This window comes from Marmota marmota, unplaced genomic scaffold (genome assembly GCF_001458135.2).
Source record: "Marmota marmota marmota unplaced genomic scaffold, marMar, whole genome shotgun sequence".
Taxonomy (NCBI): Eukaryota; Metazoa; Chordata; class Mammalia; order Rodentia; family Sciuridae; genus Marmota; species Marmota marmota.
In genome coordinates, this window is record NW_026000185.1 from 13,353,892 (window position 1) to 13,373,343 (window position 19,452).

The following is a 19,452-nucleotide window of genomic DNA, read 5'->3' on the forward strand; positions in this document are numbered from 1 at the left end:
GGGAGGTCCCCAGGTGTGCGTGCAGTGGAGAGGCCACGATGCAGGGTGGCTGCAGAGCTGCTGCAGGAGGACGACAGACTGGAGTGGGACTCGTGTTCCCCTGTGTCTGCCACCCAGGGTGCGAGGGAAAGTGACTCTGGAGTGGCCAGTGCACAGAGGGGATCTCTACTGGCACCTTCCAGGTCCTTTGGAATTGAACCGTGGGGACGTTTTACCTATGACCCAGCACACAGGCAGGCTGCCTGGGCCCCGCCCTCCCTTCCCACTCAGAACGGGGCGTCCACAGGGCAGGGGTGCTGTTTGGTCTTCCCTGAGCACCGTTCCTCAGGTCCACTGAGGCAGCCTGCGTGGCAGGTGCTCACAGAGACTTGTGCTTTGGTGTCAGAGTTTGCAGTTTTTAGACGAGCAGCAGAGCCCTGCCCACCTTGGGTGGAAACACGGATCCTATGGTCCCTCTCTTTTCATGCACTCTCTGCTCCATGAGATGCGTGGTGGAGTAGGAGCAGGTGTCTGGGGTTGCTGATGATCAACAGGGGTTACAGCATCTTGCAAGGATGTGGGATGCAGCCCAGGAATGCACAGCGGGAGGCACAGGCCTGGCTTTTGTTAGGCTTCACTAGAGGCTGTGGGCACAGGTGGGCCTCTTACTTCCCTGCCTGCCTCCTCTCTTCCAAAGTTGTAAGAACTTGAGCCTTGGTTTCTCCACCTAGGATTGGGTATGTCTCAAAAATAGTTGTCCAGTAGTTTAACAAAAGAAAAAGAAGCTTGTTTGAAAATAACTTTTTAGTTTCAAGGCCCCTTAGACAACAAAGTGGCATACAGCAGTTGTATGTTTTACAAGCTAGTTTTAGAGATGGTAAGCTTTTGAGTAAGAGTAAAGGGTGTTTCAGCCGAGTCTGTTCTGTGCACGTGGGAGGTGAGAAGTGCCATTTGCCGGTGTGACTTGCTGTGTGAGGGCTGAGGCAAAACAGCCAGCAGCTGCTGCTGGGCTCTGTGGGCATCATGGGGGATGTCTCTCTGCCAGGCGTGGCTGCCGTGGGGAGCCCAGAGCCCCAGTAACGAAAGAAAGCAGGCCTGCCAGGAAGAAGCGGCAGGTGGCACTGAGACTTGGGCTTGTTTGTTAAAGCTTCTCGGGCGCTGAGCTCCCCGAGGACACTCGGTGTCCCTGCTGCACCCCAACGGTTACGTCTGCACCTCCGAGGGTGGAAGCGGATGCCCAGGTCTTTGTAGGAGCCCCAGGTGCTCTGAAGGTGCAGCCAGGTGTGTGAAAAAGCGGGTTGGAGGGAGGTGGGATGCCTGTCACTGTTCCTAGATCCCAGAGTCCCTGGCGTGTCCTCTACCGGTGGCTCTCACCCTTGAGTGTGTGGAAGGATCTCCCTTCACCGTGGTTCAAGGGCCACATTCCTGGTCAGCCGCCACTGGTGGCCCAGCAGCCTGTGCTTCCCCCAGGTCTTCAGGCGACTGTAGTGCAGGCGGCTGTAGGAGAGGCGCCAGGCGGTGTCCCACCTCACTCTCCTGACACTGGTGACATCATCTGATCCCAAGTCTCTGATCAGATGTGATCCTTCTGACTCCTCGTTTCCACTTACGGGGCAGTCTGCTCTTGGCTGCCCTGAATAACGGGGCTCTGAAAAGGAGCAAGTCCTCACAAACTGAAGGTGACTTGGGAGGGGTCAGAAGATGAAGAGCTGTCATTTTTATCCCCGGTGTATTGACAGCATTTTCCAAAATCCACATACAGAATAAAGCTGCTTATGCTGGCTTTAGAGTCCAGAGTCCCCCTGGCTTCGTGGATGAGCTTTACGGGTGCACAGCCATCGGGTTTACCGTCCCCCCCGGGGATACTGTGTGCTGCATCAGTGAACCTGAGTGGCGAGCTGGTGGCCCAGGGCCCCCAGAACCTGCAGTGTCCATCTGTCCAGCAACTGGGCACCCACTCCATGTCAGGTGTGGGTCAGGGAGCAAGCACAGCCTCTGCCCTGTGACGCTTGCTTTCCACTGATCCCGAATTCTAGCACCTCTAGGCCCAGGCAGGCCCAGGAGGGAGGGGAGGCTGATGCAGCCCCAGAAGTGCACGCTCTCGGGGAATCGGCTGCTCAGCTGCTCCAGCTGCTCCAGCTGTGTGTTGTTTGTAAGGATGGGGCCACTCGTTGGCACATCTTATATGAAAATGTCAGTGTCTCATGAGTTCTGAGTTTACTTGGTAACTAATTAAAAAAAAAAAATGCCAAATAAGCCTGGTTTGAGGCTGGGTTCAGCCCATGGGCTGCCTCTGATCTAACAGAATGTAGAAGAGGATGGGACTGTTTTTACGTGGAGGAATTGGAGGTTCCATCGCCCGAGTTTGAGTCAAAACTCTGCAGAGTAAAATGGTCGCATTTCGTCCCCTCGCAGAAAGTCCAAGTCCCTTCTTTGATTAAAAGCCAAACAAAAATACCCCTGTGGCTTAACGTGCTGCCACTGGGTGGCAGCATGCTCTTACAAGTTCAAGGATGCCTGGGCAATGACGTGTCTTGTGTCTAATTAACAGACGTTTATTTAGTGTTTGTTTCTGTTGTGTGTGATGCTCACACCGTCTGTTCTTTCCCTCCAGGAAAGCTGGTCTACGAGCGCATCTTCTCCATGTGTGTGGATAACCGCAGCGTCTTACCAGGTGACTCCGTAGCTGTTCTCTAGGTGATACTCTGCCCTGGGTCGCAATTAGAATGTTTTTATCAAGTCTGGATTTAGTGAGAACTGATAGTTTTTGTTGTGCTCAAAGTTAAAGGAACACGTTGGAAGATTTCTGATCATCTCAGTCATCCAAAAATGAGAGAAGGCTTTCAAATATGCAGAGCTAGGAATTTGGGCAAGTGACTAGGATGTGCCCAAGTGGAAAGGTTCACAGTTAGGCTCGGCCACACTCTACGCCTGCTCATTTCCTCGACAGCCTTGACATTTGAATACTTTCCCCCGAATCTTTTTTTCCTAGGAAACATTTCTTAAGGGGGCAAAAATCCAACTCTACACATATAAAAGAATGACATCAAATAAATCCACAGTAACAGAGGCTTTGAATCTACAGTCTGCGTGCCAGTGAGGTCTGCATTAAATTTATTGCCAATTGGGTTTAATTCTCAGGTCATTATGGGGCAGGTGGGTGATGAATCTCTTGTCATAAAATGATGGTGGTGCGCACAACTCTCCGCCGTGGCCTCCTGTTGCTTTACCCTCCTTTTAACTCTCAAGCTTGGTTAAAAGAGCGCAGCTTCTCATTTGCACAAGCCCTGCCTCCCTGCGTTCTGTGTTCTGAACAGCGGTACTTCCCAGGAGAGCAGGAGAAACTGCTCCTGAAAGCGACCCCTAACTTGACTCATATTCTTCCTGTGTTCCTCCCTCCTCCCTCTGCCCTCTTCTCCTTCCCATCCTTCCATCCATCTACCTTTTAATGTTATTGAGGATTTGAGAAATCTGGATCCTCTTGTTGAACTTGCCTGGGCCACCTGGGACTTCCCACTTGAGCCAGCAGGTGGAATTAAACCCAAATGGGTGTTTTCTTTGGCAGCAGCAATCCCCGCCCCCAAACCCCCCAGTGCTGGGGCTGACCCCAGGGCCTCCTGCATGCTGGACACATACTCTTGCACTGAGCTACACCTCAGCCCAGCAGTTTTTAAAAGTTCTCTCTGTTGCAGACTCATTTCTTCTGTTGTCATAAACTTAGCTACTTAGAGATCTCGGTCACTTGCCTTTGACTTTGCATCTACTAAAATCATTTTCCTTCCTTATTTTCACTGACTGTCCAAACATTTTAGGGCAAAATAAGGAAAAATTACTGATAGACTCCCTGCCCAAACTGGGAAAGTTGAAAATTAGAGGTTGTTTAACATTCAATTTTCATTCTTGTCTAAATGTATTAATTGGCAGTTTTATCGCTAAAGTTCTTTTCAAGCATTTTTATTTTTTACCTGGAGCCCTGCAAATCAGGCTTTTGTTCTCTCTCGAATGATCTCTTCATTTTTTTTTTTTTCCTTTCAGTTAACATCTTCATCTGTGTGTTTTTCCTCTGATTCCAAGAACGTGAAAGGGGAAGGGGCAGACTTGGCTCAAAATTGCCACTGATACAGGGGACAGCTCTTAACCAAAATCAGGAGGAAAGCTTTGAAATCCACCCTGCATAATTCTCCCTAAAGAAATTACATAAAAAGAAACGTCCAGTGGCATGTGTGCCCATTCTTTCCATTTGAATCAAGTTCTGCGTGGTGAATTTAATACTGGGCTCTTTGCCTTCAGGAGTTTTGACTAAGGTTTAGCCCTCATGAGTTCAGAGTGATCCGAGTGTCTTGGCGTCCTTGAGAAGTGCACATGTCAGACTGGTCATTGTTTCCCTGTGGGGGTGGGGTGGTTTTTATTTTATTTATTTATTTATTTTAATGCTTTTTGGTTAATGATGCACCACCAGGATACACGTTGACATAACGACAAAAGTATGCAACCCAACCTGCTCTAGTGCTGTCCCCAGCACCCCCATCCCTCTTCAGTCCTCCTGCAGGGTACGGTTTCTTGACCCAACATCTCCTCTGCAGCAACCATGTACTCCAGGGGATCAGCCTTATTTCCAACTTGGAAGAAGGAATCTGGGTTTGTGCATTGTTCCATCACCTGAGCATCCCACCTTCCAGTTCCCTGGCTGACGTGGGCTGCTTCAGGATAAGTAGGGGCCTCAACTGACCAGCTTTTCAGGTGCACACACGCTGAGAGGCTGTCGTGTGCCTGTGAACGCTGTTCTCTGAAGGTGGTGGCGACTTGGTAGTGAAGGAGAGCTGGACTCGTGGGTCTCTTCCCTCCTCCTGAAATACCACAAAAGTCTAGGATTTTTTTTTTTTTTTTTAAACAAAAGCACCATAAAAGATAAGCGGGAACTGGAGGGATCATCTCTGTTACATCAAAGTCTTTTCTCAATTTCCAGATTTTGAAACCATTCTTCATATACCGTCCCAAGTGCCAAAATATGAATCATGTCAGCTGTGCCATTCCTCTGCCCAGAACCCTTGGGTTTCCATTGCTCTTGGGGGGTAGGAGCCCTCACCAAGGCTGCAGTCCTGCGGGTGATACCTGCTTCTCCCCTTCCTCTGCACCACGCCGACTTGCTTCCTGTTCTTTGACCACACCACCGTCATGCTACCCCAAGGCCCCTTACACTCGCTGTTTCCTCTCCCTGGAATATATTTCCTTCACACCTGAGCATGGCTGGCTCTCCTTCACAACTTGGGGCTCTGCTCAGATGCCACCTCTTCAGGGGTCTTCTCTAGCCACCCATGTAGTGAGCCTTTCCCTATTTCTGACTTGTCACTATTCTATGCCTTTCTGTCTTTCATAATACTGACTCCTTCGACTGTCGGTTATTGGTTTGCCTCCCTTTTTCCTATTTTTGTGTCTTCCACCCCTGGAACATAAATGTCCTGAAGACATCATGTGTCTTAGGCATGGTGTACTTCCAAAGTCCAGAACACTACTTTTAGTTGATTCTTAAGGCATTCTTTTGAGCAAATGAAGTAGGGAAATGTACTTTTTAGTTTGTTGTAAGACTTTCAGTCCTGTATAACCCAACTCTTTCTTGAATAAGAAGGAAAGCCTAAAGGGGGCTGGGGATATGGCTCAGTTGGTAGGTAGAGTGCTTGCCTCACATGCCCAAGGCCCTGGGTTCAATCCCCAGCACTGCCCCCCGCCCAAAAAAAAAGAAAAGCCTAAAGACTTGTGCCAGTGTGCGGAGATTGTGGTGTAGCTTGCTGTTAATGTGCGCTGTATGCAGATTGTTTAGCTTGCAGTTAATGGGGGGTGTGCAGATTGTTGTGTAGCTTGCAGTCAGTGTGCATAGCTCAGGACAGCTTGCTTAGCAAGAGTTGCAACTGGAATCGCTGATTTTCCACCCTTTGCCAAGTCTCCGTTCCTTCAATGGGAAGGAGTTTAATGCAGAACCCCAGAGACCTATTTTTGCTTTTGGTTTCAAGCCTCATGATTCAGTTCTATGAAGGGAAATTAGTGCCACCACTCCCTCTCCCAAAAGACAAGATTGACAAATGAATCTAAGAATAACCCATATCTTTTCCTGGGGGAATCTCTTGAAACTTAGGGGAAGAAAGTTACTTTGTGTGTATGACTTCAGAGAGGGGAAAATGGTCCTTCTCCATCTTTATGAAAATGGCAGGCAGATAGTACTTGAATGATGGAAGCGAGCCAGACGCCCCACGTAGATAAGCACTTGAGATTGCGGTCTCAGAATACTGCAGTTGCCATTAGTGACTGCTCTCTGCTGGAGGGGGACCTGGAGGTTTATCTTTTTTGCTGATTCCATAGGAATTTTTGATCACCTTCATCACATACCACTGATGGCAGAGTTGGATGAAAAAAATATCACTGCAGAACAGGATGAGAGCTCTGTGCTAAGAGTCCCTGCTGTGTTCTGAAGTAACTACCTTCTCCCGTCTTGATTGAATTCTAAAAGTCTAAACCACACCCAGTCGTGGGTTGGGGCTCTAATCTTGGCCAGAACCATGCAGACAGGTCCTTTTCCTGTGAGTTCAATGTGGTTGTGTGGTCTTGATAAGTTCTTTTTTTCACATTCTTTTCCTTATTTGTGTTTAGAAGAAAGACGGTAACCTAAGAGTGGTGGTGCACACCTATGATCCTAGAGACTCAGGAGGCTGAGACAGGAGGATCACAAGTTTGGGGCCAGCCTGGACAAATTAGGCCCTGTCTCAAAAAATGAAAAGAGCTAGGCATAAAACTCAGTGACAGTACTTGCCTAGCGTGTACAGACTCCATATTCAACCCCAGCACCACCAACGATGGATGGATGGATATCTCGAGATTAGGCCTGGCTGCCAGAGCTGAAAAAGTCAATAAAGGAGGGTCAGGGATGGTAGGGCAGGTAGCCCATGGTACCAAGGACCCTGACTTCTGTCTTATCTCATGGACCAATGTAGCTGCGGAGGTTCCAGCAATAGTATCTGTGTTGTAGTCAGCAGTCAGGAAAGAGGAATGTGGGAGGGGAGTCCCCTCCCTTAAAGATATTTCCTGGAAGTTGCATTTTTTATATTCTGGGACAAAAACCTGGTCACATGACCACACGAACGGCAGTATCCGGGTAGAAAGAAAGGAGACCTCTATTATTAAAGAGGAAGAGATTAGATAGTGGAATAAACTAGCAGCTTCACCATGAGATGATTTGAGTCCTGAACTGGTATTGAGGTGGCAGCTCGACTCGGTTTTTCACCTCGGGACCTTCACTTCAAGTCCATCCCACACGATGCCCAGGGCAAAAGCTTAGATCATATTTCATATTATACTTGTAGATGCCTAAAGCATCTGTAATCTTCAGTTGTCAGTTACCCCCAGGAGCTCTGGGTTGAATTGGAGGCAGAGGCCGAGAACAGGCTGCAGGGCCAGACCTCATGGTTTGTATTCCAGTTCTTAGATTTGCTCGCCGTGGGTCTTGAGCAAGGTTCTGAACTTCCCTGAGCCTCCGTCTCTGCATCTGTGAGAGGATGATAGACAGCATACCTCTGAGAGGTATTGTGGGGGTTAGGAGAGTAAATGTCGGTAAGGCACTGTGCACGGTGCCGGCACTTAGAGCACACCACTGTTGTCTCTGGCTTTCTGCTTAACGCTGGTGTCATTGGAAGGAAAGACGGAGGACCGTGCCTCCCACGTTCTGAGCCTTGGTGATGTTTTCCAGCCCGAGGACCCCACGGCAGCTGTCAGAGGACCTGAGATTTAGGAGGTGACGGGATTGCCTTGTGTTGCAGATCACTTTTCTCCAGAGAATGTGAACGACACGGCCAAGGAGACGTGCCTGAACTGGTTCTTCAAGATCGCCTCCATCAGGGAGCTCATCCCCAGATTGTATCCTTTTTCTGTCCAGTGACTTCCAAGACAGGTGGGAAGAGCTGCACTGTGGATAGAAGCCTGCGACAGGTTGCCCTGAAACTCCGTCCAAAACTTGGTCCTGCTCGGGCCTCCAACCGGAGGAGGCAGGGCAAGCCCTGTCTTGGGGCCCGCCTTAGACTTGGGCTCTGTCCGGCTCTGAATATGGTGCCGTGCGTCAGGCCTTCTCTCCTTCAGCAGCACTCCCACCTTCTCTCAGAAGACGCTTCATCTGTGTTTTCTCTGGTTCCTAAAATGTGAAAAAACGAGGTCATGCTTTTCTGCACCAGTGTCGGTTTTGAAGAACAGAATTTGACTTGTAGGCAGATTGTATCTTGGTTATGTAAAGTTCATTTTTTCCCCACAAAACCTTGGCTGGAAATGCTCAAAACCCACTTTGAATTTCGCTGTGTGATCATGAACCAACACATGGCATTTTCCAAAACTTATTTTAAACAAGTTTGAAACCATGAGAACCCTAGATAAAAAAATACTGGCCCCAGGCGGCCTGGGCGCTCTGGATGGGTGAAGGCCCTCGGGCCCCTCTCCTGGGGCTTGCCTGACAAATGTCTGGAGCCGTCTCTGCCCACAGGGGACAGCCGTCTGGAAGTTGATTTCCTTAGTGGCGTGTTCCCGTAGCTACGTCGAGTCCTCCATCCTGAAGTGTAACAAGTTCCTCTCTAAAACGTAAGGCTCCTCGTTGGCGTCCAAGCCGTGACACTCCTAGAGGTCTCGCGTGTAAACCCACGCAAATGGTGAGGTGTGGGTGGCCGAGCTCATGAGTGCGTCCTGGATCCGATGCCAGTCGTCTTCTCCGGTTTCTCAGTCCAGCCATGTGCACACAGGGTTCTGCTCCATCACACCTGAACGGGGAGGAGCCCGAGGGCCAGGGGAGGTCAGCTGAGCCTGTCATGGCAGACGGGCTCTGCGGCATCTGAGCCCTGGCTGTGCGTTACCAGCTCTGGTCTTGAGCAGGTCTCTGAGCCTCGGTCTCTCCTCTTTGAGAGCGTGGCCCTGAGTGCACAGGCCTTGGAGCTGCACCGTGGCCCTGTCACTCTAGGCCCACGGTGGCTGCTCTTACAGGTGGTGGTGTTGGAAGTAGAGGCTTTGACCCTGGGGTGGGGTCTATTGTGGACATGGATCTGTGAGCAGGTGACGGGCTCAGGGAGACCAGATCTGCGTTCTGCTAAGCTGGGCGGTGCCTCCTGCAGGCCTGAGACCGAGTCACGGCTCTCCACAGATCGCTACTTTGATTGGATTTAGAATTTTTCTTAAATGTGTGGTTTGGATCTGGGGACATCTGGGACAGTTTTGGGGATAACAGTGTCCAAGAAGTTATCTTTCCTGATCAGGTTGGGGAGGAGAACCTCCGAGGCAGAGGGCAGTCCGTGCGGAAGGAGAAGTGAGCTGTAGTTCCCACTGAGGGGCGGGCTGTCCAGTGCCAGGCCCAGAGGCCAGGTCGTTCTGAAGGACTGTAGATACGCAGAGGAGATCCAGGGGTGACCAGTTGATGGAAAATCGAGGGACAGAACTGTTAGAATTAGTAAAGTAACTGTGACCTCAGGCAGGACCGTGAAGGTGAGCCTCCCGCTGGGTGGGTGGTGGGGAGGAGCTGGAGCCCCAGGAACTCCACCAGGAGAGGAGAGCTTGCTGCTTTCCCTGAGAAAGACTGAGACTGACCTTGATTTCTTCCTGAAACTTGGGTTGGTTTGTTTATTTTCCTCCCCTAAATTTAGGAAGCTTAGCTTTATTTTAAGAACAGGAGTTCTCCCCCGGGTGTGACGCTGCGCTTTCCTGTCGCCCACAGGGGGATCTCGGAATGCCTGCCCAGACTGACCTGCATGATCAGAGGCATCGGGGACCCGCTGGTGTCCGTGTACGCCCGCGCCTACCTGTGCCGGGTAGGCGCTCTCCGCTCACAGACGGGTGGCCCCTGCTGGTCCCCTTCCCCTGCCTCGGAGGGGGACTTCATTAGCTGCTAATTTTAGGACACAGCTCTTCCACAGAAAGTAGAGCTTGAGGATTTCTTTTAAAAGTTAATTTTAAAATGGACCAACTTGCTCTGACTGGAATTAGGGGACAGTGAAAGTCATCTGGGGACACACGGTGTTCAGCCTTGCGCCTCGGTTCTCGCTGGGACCCTGCTCGGCCTTTCACATCCAAGTCGCTTTTCAGGCTTGAGGCGCACAGTCCCTTTGCCTTGAATTTGATGCTGTGTTTTGGAGGTGTTTTTTGTCCCTGTTGCAGAGTTGGCTTAGTGTAGCAGGTTGCCTGTCCCCTGTGACTGCAGGCCACAGGGTCTGTTTTGCCTGGCCCCAGGGCTACAGGCCTGGCTTAGGCTGCTGCCCGGGTAACTGGGGGGACTGGTAGTCAGTTGACGTTTTCTCCAAAGCACCAAGAGGACTTCAGACCACCATGTTTTTGCATATTTGATAAATGAATCCATGGGGAACGTGGGGCCTTCCTACCAGGGCCTTGCCTCCATCAAGGTGCCCCAGCACCGGGTCCTCCCAGTGCTATGCACCTTTAGCCAGCCGTTGTCCTTGATGAGCCACACACTCCTGGGGGACAGAGCTGTGGTCAGACTCTGCCACAGGCACTGAGGTGTTCGTTTACAGGCAAGATCAAACAGCCTCAGAGTTGCTGCCATGGTCTCAGGCGTCACAACACCTCAGTCACTGTCCTCGGTGAAGAGCGCCCATTGATCATGAAGCCTGCCTCTCCATTCAGGGGCCTATGTCCCAGAGGCTCACAGTCTTGCCATGGGAGGGGCCTTTTCCATCCAGGATGCCAGGTGTCTCAGAGCTTCACCTTTTGAATACATTGACACCCGAGGACTCCCGAGACGGAGCCTGCCGAGGCCTGTGTGGATTCTTTGAATGCACCTTGATTTTAATTGAGTAATAAACTAGACTTAGATATAAGCCATGTGTGATGGTGCACGCCTGTGATCCCAGCTACAGAGGAGGCTGAGGCAGGAGGATCACAAGTACCAGGCCAGCCTGGGCAGTTTAGCAAGAGCCTGTCTCCATCCTTTTTTTAAAGGACTGGGGGTGTAGTCTGGTGGCAGAGAGCTTGTCTGGCATGCCTGAGGTCCTGGTTTCCATTCCCAGCACCTGCAAAAAGAAAAAAAGAATCACACTATCTTACAAAGACGGTTCTGCAAATTGATTTCCAATTTCAAGAGAAATTGAAAAGGGAGGAAATAGACCTTTCTTCCAAACCTGTCGAGTTTTAAAGTCTGAGGCGAGGTTCATGAGCTAGGGAAAAGGTAATACTTGGTGCATATCAGTTGCCTTTAAATGGCAGGTGCCACTCAGAAACAGTGACAATGAGAAGATGCTAAGGACAGAGCAGACTCACCCTGGGAGGCTGGTGAGCGAATGCCCTGCACCACTGAGATCATTCTCGTCAGGGTCACCACTGCATCAAGTCCCCTGGCCCGTTAGTTACTCAAGTCTTTGAACATAAGAGTACAATGCAGCCTGTGCCTTAGTAAGGACTCTTTTCAGTTGAAAGCATTGAAAACCTAATTTATACTCTTCAAAGCCCTCGGGGATCTCTTGGCTTTTGTGTCTGGAGAGTGCAGGGTTGTGCAGGCATGGCTAGATCTAGGGCCTCAGAGAGGTTTGTCAGGAATTGACTCTCTTCATTCTGAGACTTGCTCTTTACATATGGTAGCTCACAGCCACTCCAGGCTTCCTACCAACTTTATGAACCCTGTTGGAAAGTGGGCTTTTCCCGAGTGGGTCCAGTCAGAGTCTCGGGCTGATTCCAGTGGACCCTGTTGAGTCATTTGCGGATCCCTGGATCCATCCCTGTGACCGTGGCATGGGATATGCACCCGCTCCTGGAACTCATGGTCTGAGGAGAAGGTTCCAGTCCCCAAAGACAGTCCAGTTTGCTGGTGGCAGAAGCAGAAGGGCAGGCGGGAACCACGAGCAGCTACCCTGGCTGCTCTGGGAAGATGTCTTTTAGACCCAGGTTTCCAAGCTGCCATTTGGCTTGAGAAGAGAAACACAAGCAGCGAGTGGGTGGGGCGTGGGGGGAGCCCAAGCTGTTCTTAAGGGAAAGTGTGATGAGCCATTGCCCTTTTAGCTCATCTCCACTGCTTGTCCCCTGGGCCAGCCTTTGCTGTCACCTAACAGATAATTACTGTCTGCCACGGTATGATTAAATGGAAGGAAAGAAGGCAGCAGCATAGGAACCTAGTCAAGCGGCTCTGAGGTTCCTTGCTGGTAGTTCTAATGTGTGCTTGTCCTCAGAAATCTCCCTTCCTGTCCCCGGGGGCCAGAGAGCTGCTCCCGGACTCTAACCCCAGTGGTTCTCAAAAGTTCTTCCCAAAGGGATTGTTGACTTGTGAGACCTCTGGGCAGGGAGAGCTGTGGGAGGAATCTGTCCCCCATGGAAGAAATGGGCCCAGGAAGCGGCTCCCCTGAGCACATTTGGAGGTGGAGCAGCAGCTGGAAGGAGGGCCTCTGAGGATCCCAGGCTTTGGCTCTGAGCAGGTTCACTCCCTGAGCAGCTCAGACCTTCTCTCTGCCACGCCCCCCCTTCCCCCGGCTCCGCCGCCTTGTGTACAAGCAGCAGACGACTTCAGCTAGAGGGGTCACGATCAGCCTCTCAGTGCTGAACTCGGGAGCCAGTGAATTGTAGCCTCGTCAGGCTTCCTGCTCGTGTGTAAGTCTGTCTCCATGACTGACTGGAGAACGGACCTGTGTTGGCGGCGTGGCCCCTAGGGCAATCCAGGCCAACCTTTGTTTGGGTTGGTGAAGGGCTGGACCTCGGGCAGAAGCACACTGTCCACTCAGAGCTATACCCAGCCCCTTCTGTAACCTTCAGTGTCCTCTGATAAGTACAGGCACCTGCGTGTGATTGTCATCTTACGTTCTGAGGCGAGGGGTCACTGTAAACCTCGTCTCGAGAGTGCAGCCCTCCTTAGGGCTGTATTGATCTCTTGGTCATCTGCTCAGAGATACATCCATTACCTTCAGGAAATTGTGAAGATGAAGGCTGTAAACGTCTATTTTTTATTACAAATGGCTTTGCTGGTTTTTTCCCCCTAAAAATAATGCATTTATTGAAGTGGAAAAGACACGAAGTTAACTTTTGGGACTTTCAGATGTTATGTATGTATGGTTTACATTTACAGAAATGGCCTCACACTGCCTGTGTCGTGTGCACCCTGTTCTTAGGTAATTGCGTTTTGTTTGGCTGCAGGTGGGAATGGAAGTAGCGCCACATCTCAAAGAGAGCCTCAATAAGAACTTCTTTGACTTCCTCCTCACGTTTAAACAGGTACGAGCACCTTGTGAGGTGATGGTTATGTGACGGTGAACTTGTGAAACCCAGTGGGTTTTTCGTGCGAGAATGCCCTTGAGCCCTTGACACCTGCAGACCCCAGGAGACGGCAGGAGCGTCTGCCGTGGGCCGCTGGGCGGTTGACGGTTCTGACCCAGCCGAGCTTTCCTGTGCGTGGGTCACAGGACCCGTCTTCACGTGGCCAGCCCAGCTTCCTGGCGTCTGCTGGCTGTTTTTGTCGGGTCACTTTCCACAGCTCACATTCCCAGAACGGCTCAGCTCGGTGGGAAATTTTTGGAAATTAAAAACCAAAACCACCAACTAAGAAACCAGGCCATCCCCGTGGGTCGCCCAGAACCTTCTGGCGGGGACGGGTGTGGCCATGTGCTCTTGCTTGTTGTGGTCCCGTCCTTTTCTGAGTGTGTGCTCCCTGTAGATTCACGGAGATACCGTCCAGAACCAGCTGGTGGTCCAGGGGGTGGAGCTCCCCTCCTACCTCCCCTTGTACTCGCCTGCCATGGACTGGATCTTCCAGTGCATCTCCTACCACGCCCCCGAGGTAAGTGCCCCTAGTCTCAGCAGACACTCACCTCCAGGGACGGATGCTGAGCCCCTCTGTCCTCCGTGGTGTGACAGCCCCTGCCCATGGCCAGATGTTAAGAGGTCTTTCCCAACAGCTATAGTGACGTCCGAGCCAGCCTGCCTGCACAGAGGGCTCAGCACCGAGGCTGGCGCTGTGCTGAGCGCCCCTCCTTGGTTGTCTGGTTGAATGACTGACCTAGGTTGTCTGGTTGAGTGACTGTGACCTAGGTTGTCTGGTTGAGTGACTGGTTGAGCTTCCTGTGAGGGTGCACAGCTGGGTGCACAGCTGGAAGGCGGTCACCCAACACAGACCCGTGGAGTCCAGCTGCAGGGTTGGCAGCTCTATTGTCTCTTCACTTACCCTGCCCATGCCCTGCCATTTGCTCATAATCCAGCAAAGTCGATTGAGCAGGTCAGGAACTCCTCTGTTCTATGGAAGGAAAGCTGGATTCAGATTTTTGAGATTCCTTTTGCTGATCGATGTGTTAACATGACAGGTGTTACCATGACATAGTCATAGCAGAAATGCTTTTTCTTCCCTGAGATAGAGAAGCAGTGTCAGTAGAACATGAGTCCAGATCGCTGTGACTGAGACAGGTAAAGCTGCCCTCGTCTTCCCTTTAGTAGTTGGAGGAGGAGCGTGGCGCACACCTGCGCTCCCAACACCTGTAATCCCAGCTATTTGGCTGGAGAGGCTGAGACAGGAGGATTTGCAAGTTTGAGGCCAACCTAGCAATTTAGACTGTTTCAAAAAAAAAAAAAAAGACTGGGGATGTAGTGACTGAACTGGCCCAGTAAGTGTGAGGCCCCAGTTCAATCCCAAGTACTGCCAAAAAAAATTGGGGTGGGGGGCCTTGGGAGAGAAAGGGAGACTTCAAAACAATATGTGGAGTGAAACAAATCCACAGGCATCTGCCTTGTTCTGAGGTGCTGCCAACACACATCCGAAGCCCTTCCAGGAAACAAGAACACAAGCTGTGGCTCTGACTGGGCAGTCCCACCTTCCTGGGTTTTTCCTGTAGAAGTAGGTAAAACAGACACAGGTTGGCTTGTGCTACTTCAAGACTGGAGGTGACCATCTCAGGCTTGGTTAAGCTCTGGTGTAGTGTTGTGCATTCAGCGGGATGTCCTGGGGCCTCCTGAGATGGTGAGGACCTGTGGTTGTCTCACATGCTGACACGAGGGCATTCCCAGCGTGTGGCTGGGTGGAATATGTTGCACTTGGTGCTCTGTGTGACGTAAGCTGCCAGGTGGCCTCGTGTGCGAGGAGGGCTCTGGCTGGGGCGCCTGGGCCTGCCTCTCAGCTCAGGGCAGCCCTGTGGGAAGGTGGAGGTCAGCTGACATGCCCTCACCACTCCAGGCCTGGAGGATGACACCGTGACCTGTTTCCTAGTCTGTTACGAGGATTAAACAAGATGGCGCTCTTCCGGTGCTTCCTGTGGTCCTCAAGGTGCTTTCATGCAAGATTGTTCTGAGGCTGGAGAGTTGGGGGGAGGGATGTGGCAAACGAGCACTGGGGGGTAGGCTGGGGCCATCTTATTTTTCTTTGCCCGTCTGCTTGCTAGCTTTTCAGCAGATGTGCCCTGCTTGTCGTCTTACAAGTCCTAAAACCTGAGGGAAAAACAGGGACAGCTTGTATTTTAGGTGAATTTTTTTTTTTTTTAAACCATTAAACAAATTGCTTTTACGTCAAGCCAGGGTAAGGGGAAGATTGTAAATTTGCTACCTGCTCTCTGGTCTGCAGTGGAGGCTCGGCAACCACCTGCTGTCTCCAGACTGGGAAGAGGTATCATGAACTTGAGCAGAGAAGGAGCTGCCTTGCTATTCCACTGAGTGACTCGGACATTAAGATTGTCATGTTGAAAATGAGAACACTTAATTTTTTCCTCCTTATTTTAATGAAAGGCAAAATCAGATTAAAAACAAAAGGTGCATGTCATAAGGCACCCTTTTATTTTAAGCATCAGGAATCTCAGAGGGTGGCAGAAGCTGGGAATAGAACTTTCTCAGGGAGTACAGCTCTAGGAAATCATCATTGCACTAGGAGAAATGGTTTAAAAAATCAGGTCACCGAATAATAATAAACTCTGCTTCTTGGGACACTTAAACAAGGGACCCATAGTGTCTTGTTAAAAATAAATTGATTTTCAAAATGCAGGAGGATTGTCAGTATGGGGGGAGGTGTTGAAGGCCCATGTGACAGCTGGATGTCTAAGCTCTCCCCCGCCACTACGGGGTTGAACCCCGGGGTGCTTTACCACTGAGCCATGTCCCCAGCCCTTTCTGTCATTTTGAGACAGGATCTTGCTAAGATGCTTAGGGTGTCACTAAGTTGCTGAGGCTGGCCTCAAACTTGCATTCCTCCTGCCTCGGCCACCTGAGTTACTGGCATTATAGGTGTGGTCACTGCCCAGCCACACTTTAAAGCTCTTTGACAATGGTTGGTAAGAATCAATGGGGTTTGTAGTATAATTATAAGTAAAAATGGATTATGCCTTATTTGAGGCATATTCTGCCTAGGAAAAGGCATTTTATAAAACTGGCTTTTAGATAAGAAAAATAAATCCCTCAATAAGCCACTTGTCATTGTAACTCAGTGGCTGTTGGGGACAGGGTGGGAGATGCAGAGGGAAGTTGTAAGTCTTGTCTGGTGTGGAAGGGTCCTGGCTGGGTCGTAGGATGCAGGATGGAGACACTGCAGAAGGGAGAGGAAGGTACGTCCTGAGGCTGGACAGGCAGCTGGGCAGACCTGTCACACCTTGGGCCACTTGACTTCCCTGTGCCTTAGTTTTGCCAACTGTAAAATAGGACTCAGCAGGACCCTTCCTCTGCAGGCCACTGCGGTGGTGGCTGTCACAAAGCACATCAGCATGGTGTTTGTGGGCGGCCCAGCAGGCCTGAAGCAGATGGCCCAACTGACTTGAAGGCCAGGTGACCAGCAGGGGGAAGGGCCTGTCCACAGAGCAGGCCACAGGCGTGGGAGGGGCCCATGCTGCTGGGAGTGGAGCAGGTTGCGCTGGGCCAGCTGCAGAGGCCTGAGGGGCTGTGGCGAGGGCAGGGAGCTCCTGAAGGGCTGACCGGGAGGGCTTTGGAGAAGGTGCTCTGGCAGAGGCCCCCGGTGAAAACTGTGCGAACCCAGGAGGTGGATGGAGGAAAGCGAATTTCACCATCAGAAAAAAATTGCTAGTCAAAGTACAGAGTCGAAGTAAGAAAGGCTGGAGGCCCAGCCCGGGAAGCTGGCCTTGGCGAGCTGTGGGCCTTGGCGTCACTGGTGGACTCCCTTCCCGCGTTCCTCCCTCCCCGCCTCCCCGTGGGTGTGTGTAAAATCCTGGGAGTTTTTCCCTGTGACTTTATGAGCTTCCCTCACTCAACCTCCTCGTGCCTGCTCCTACCTGTGGTCACATCACGCTCGCTCTGGCCATTGCTGGTCACACCAGTGAGCGAGTAAAGGGAGTGAGTGGGTCAGACATGGAGCGGGGTGGGCAGCGGGGGAAGGCTGAGCTGCTCTGTCCTCTTGGCAGGGGGGCCCCCCATGGCGCTGTGCTCCATGGCGCTGTGCTCGGTTGTCTCTGCCGCGTGCCCTTATCACCCGCTTGACAGGCACCGAGGCATAGAAGCTTGCCTAGGGTCCGGGGTCAGGCCACTCGGCCTCTTAGCACAACTCTGAAACCAGGGATGTGGCCTTGATCTGACTCTTTTTCTGTACTTCTGAAGTAGGTAAATAGGCCCTTAAAAAAAACCAAAAAACAAAACAAAAGCGAAAAAAACCTAATCCAGAGGTGGAAAAAGGTAAAGCCATCAGGTAAGTGTGGTTATCCAAACCCACGCATACTGATGACGCGTCGTAGAATTAGACCCAAAGACGGAATAAAAGTGTGTGCAAAATAGTTAACGGGATCGTGGCAGTGCCGAGTCGTGGCTTGACAGTGCACAGGTTACATAAGATGTCACCTTTGGAGGAAACCAAGTGACGGATACTGAGGACCTCTGAACTATTTTTGTGATCGCTTCTAGTCTATAATTAGTTAAGAAGTTGCTAAGCATCCATCAGCCCAGGGGAAGCTTGGAAACTAACCTATCCACGGTGGGGATTCCTCGGCCATTAAACAGGATGAGGTGTCTGGGCGCAGTGGCGCACACCTGTAATCCCTGTGGCTCGGGAGGCTGCGGCAGGAGGATCCGGAGTTCAAAGCCAGCCTCGGCAACTTAGACCCTGTCTCAAAATATAAAAAGGCCAGGGAGGTGGCTCGGTGGTTAAGCACCCAGTACCAAAAGGTGGGTTCCCGTGTCCTGACCCAGGAGGGGGTTCCCACCCTAGATTCTTGAGTGGGAAGAGCATGGTGCAGCCCAGCGTGTGTAAGATCATCCTGTTTTTGTAGATAGAAAACAAAATCTGCTGCTGCAGTAACAGCTGTGTACCTGCAGGGCGTAGGCACAGTCCAGGAAGATGAGCAGGGTGTGTTGATGGTGATCCCGGGGGCCTGCGGGGAGGGAGCGCTCCTGCTGCTCGCGGTACTGCTTGAACTTGGGTCTACACTCATTTCTTAAATAAATGAAATGTGGGGCCAAGAGCAGCAGGGACGATGGCCTCAGGGAAGACGAGGCCACCTTGCCCAGCCCCAGGCTCCGATGGGTCTGGACCAAATGTGCTGGGCCGTGAGCTCTGCGGGGCACCACGCAGGCGGCCAAGATGTTTCCAAGATGCTATTCATCTGGTTCTTGCCAAAGATAATCAAGCCTGTCACTTCTCGGTGAAAATAAATAAATAAAAACAACCTCCAACAGACCTGCGTGGGATCCAAAATAGTTGGCTCCCTGGATCTTATGTATGTCCCTGTATTTCTATACGAGATGGTCTGTGTTTTCCCTTCATTTCCATGCATTGTGTGTGTGTGTGTGTGAGAGAGAGAGAGAGAGAGAACTTTTTAATGCCTTTTTTTCCTTGTTCTAACAAGTGTTTTTTTTTTTTCTTTGTAGTTATACATGACAGAATGTATTTTGACACATATGTGGAGCATAACTTCCCATTCTGTGGTTGTGCGTGAGGGGAGTGAAGCATGTGTCTTAATGTTTATTGTTTTGTCCATACGTTGGCATTTGCCCCACTTCGTCTTTGGAAGAGCTGGGTCGCAGCATCTCCTGTGCTGGGTGTGCTGCTGCCCTGTCGGTGATCCCCTGTGTGCTGGGGAGTACTGGTGTGATAATCGTATAGAATGTCTTCCCTTTCTCCAGTCCTTTCTAGAATAACACTTTGGTATTGGTATTGGTGGTCAGAACAACTTTTCAAGCATAACTGTGCCATGGGTGAGGTAGGGAAGCTGGGTGACATAATCGATTTTATGGTCAGCTGAGGTGTTGTAGCTAAGGAACAGACACGTGCTGAGCCTACAGGTGTGGTTCAGTGCCTCCTCCCCATGACAAAGGTGGGCTCCAGCCAGGTGGCCTCCATTCGCCTTTATGCTCTGCCTTCCCTGGCTAGTAGCATGGTGGCTGCAGTTGCTCCCACCGTCACATCCTAGCATGATGACCCAGAGGCAGAAAGGGAACCTTCAATTCCTTGGGTGCCTGTTTCCAACAGGGAAACCTTTCCTCTGAGCCCTGGGAAGACTTTCCACTCCATCCCAGCAGCTGGGAAGGGTCGTGTGTCCATGTCTAACCCCCTACCCC

The 19,452-nt window shown here is 51.1% G+C and overlaps 1 protein-coding gene across 2 annotated transcripts in view; it reads left to right on the plus strand.

Moving 5' to 3' along the window:
* Positions 1-19,452, plus strand: part of Vps35l (VPS35 endosomal protein sorting factor like) — a 101,455-nt gene that overhangs the window by 26,889 nt on the left and 55,114 nt on the right. For both annotated transcript variants that reach the window (XM_015491116.2, XM_048789588.1), the window contains exons 9-14: positions 2,594-2,653; positions 7,785-7,881; positions 8,542-8,589; positions 9,710-9,803; positions 13,123-13,200; positions 13,640-13,762. In XM_015491116.2, the coding sequence (XP_015346602.1) occupies positions 2,594-2,653; positions 7,785-7,881; positions 8,542-8,589; positions 9,710-9,803; positions 13,123-13,200; positions 13,640-13,762 (500 nt within the window). The remainder of the gene's footprint in view (positions 1-2,593; positions 2,654-7,784; positions 7,882-8,541; positions 8,590-9,709; positions 9,804-13,122; positions 13,201-13,639; positions 13,763-19,452) is intronic.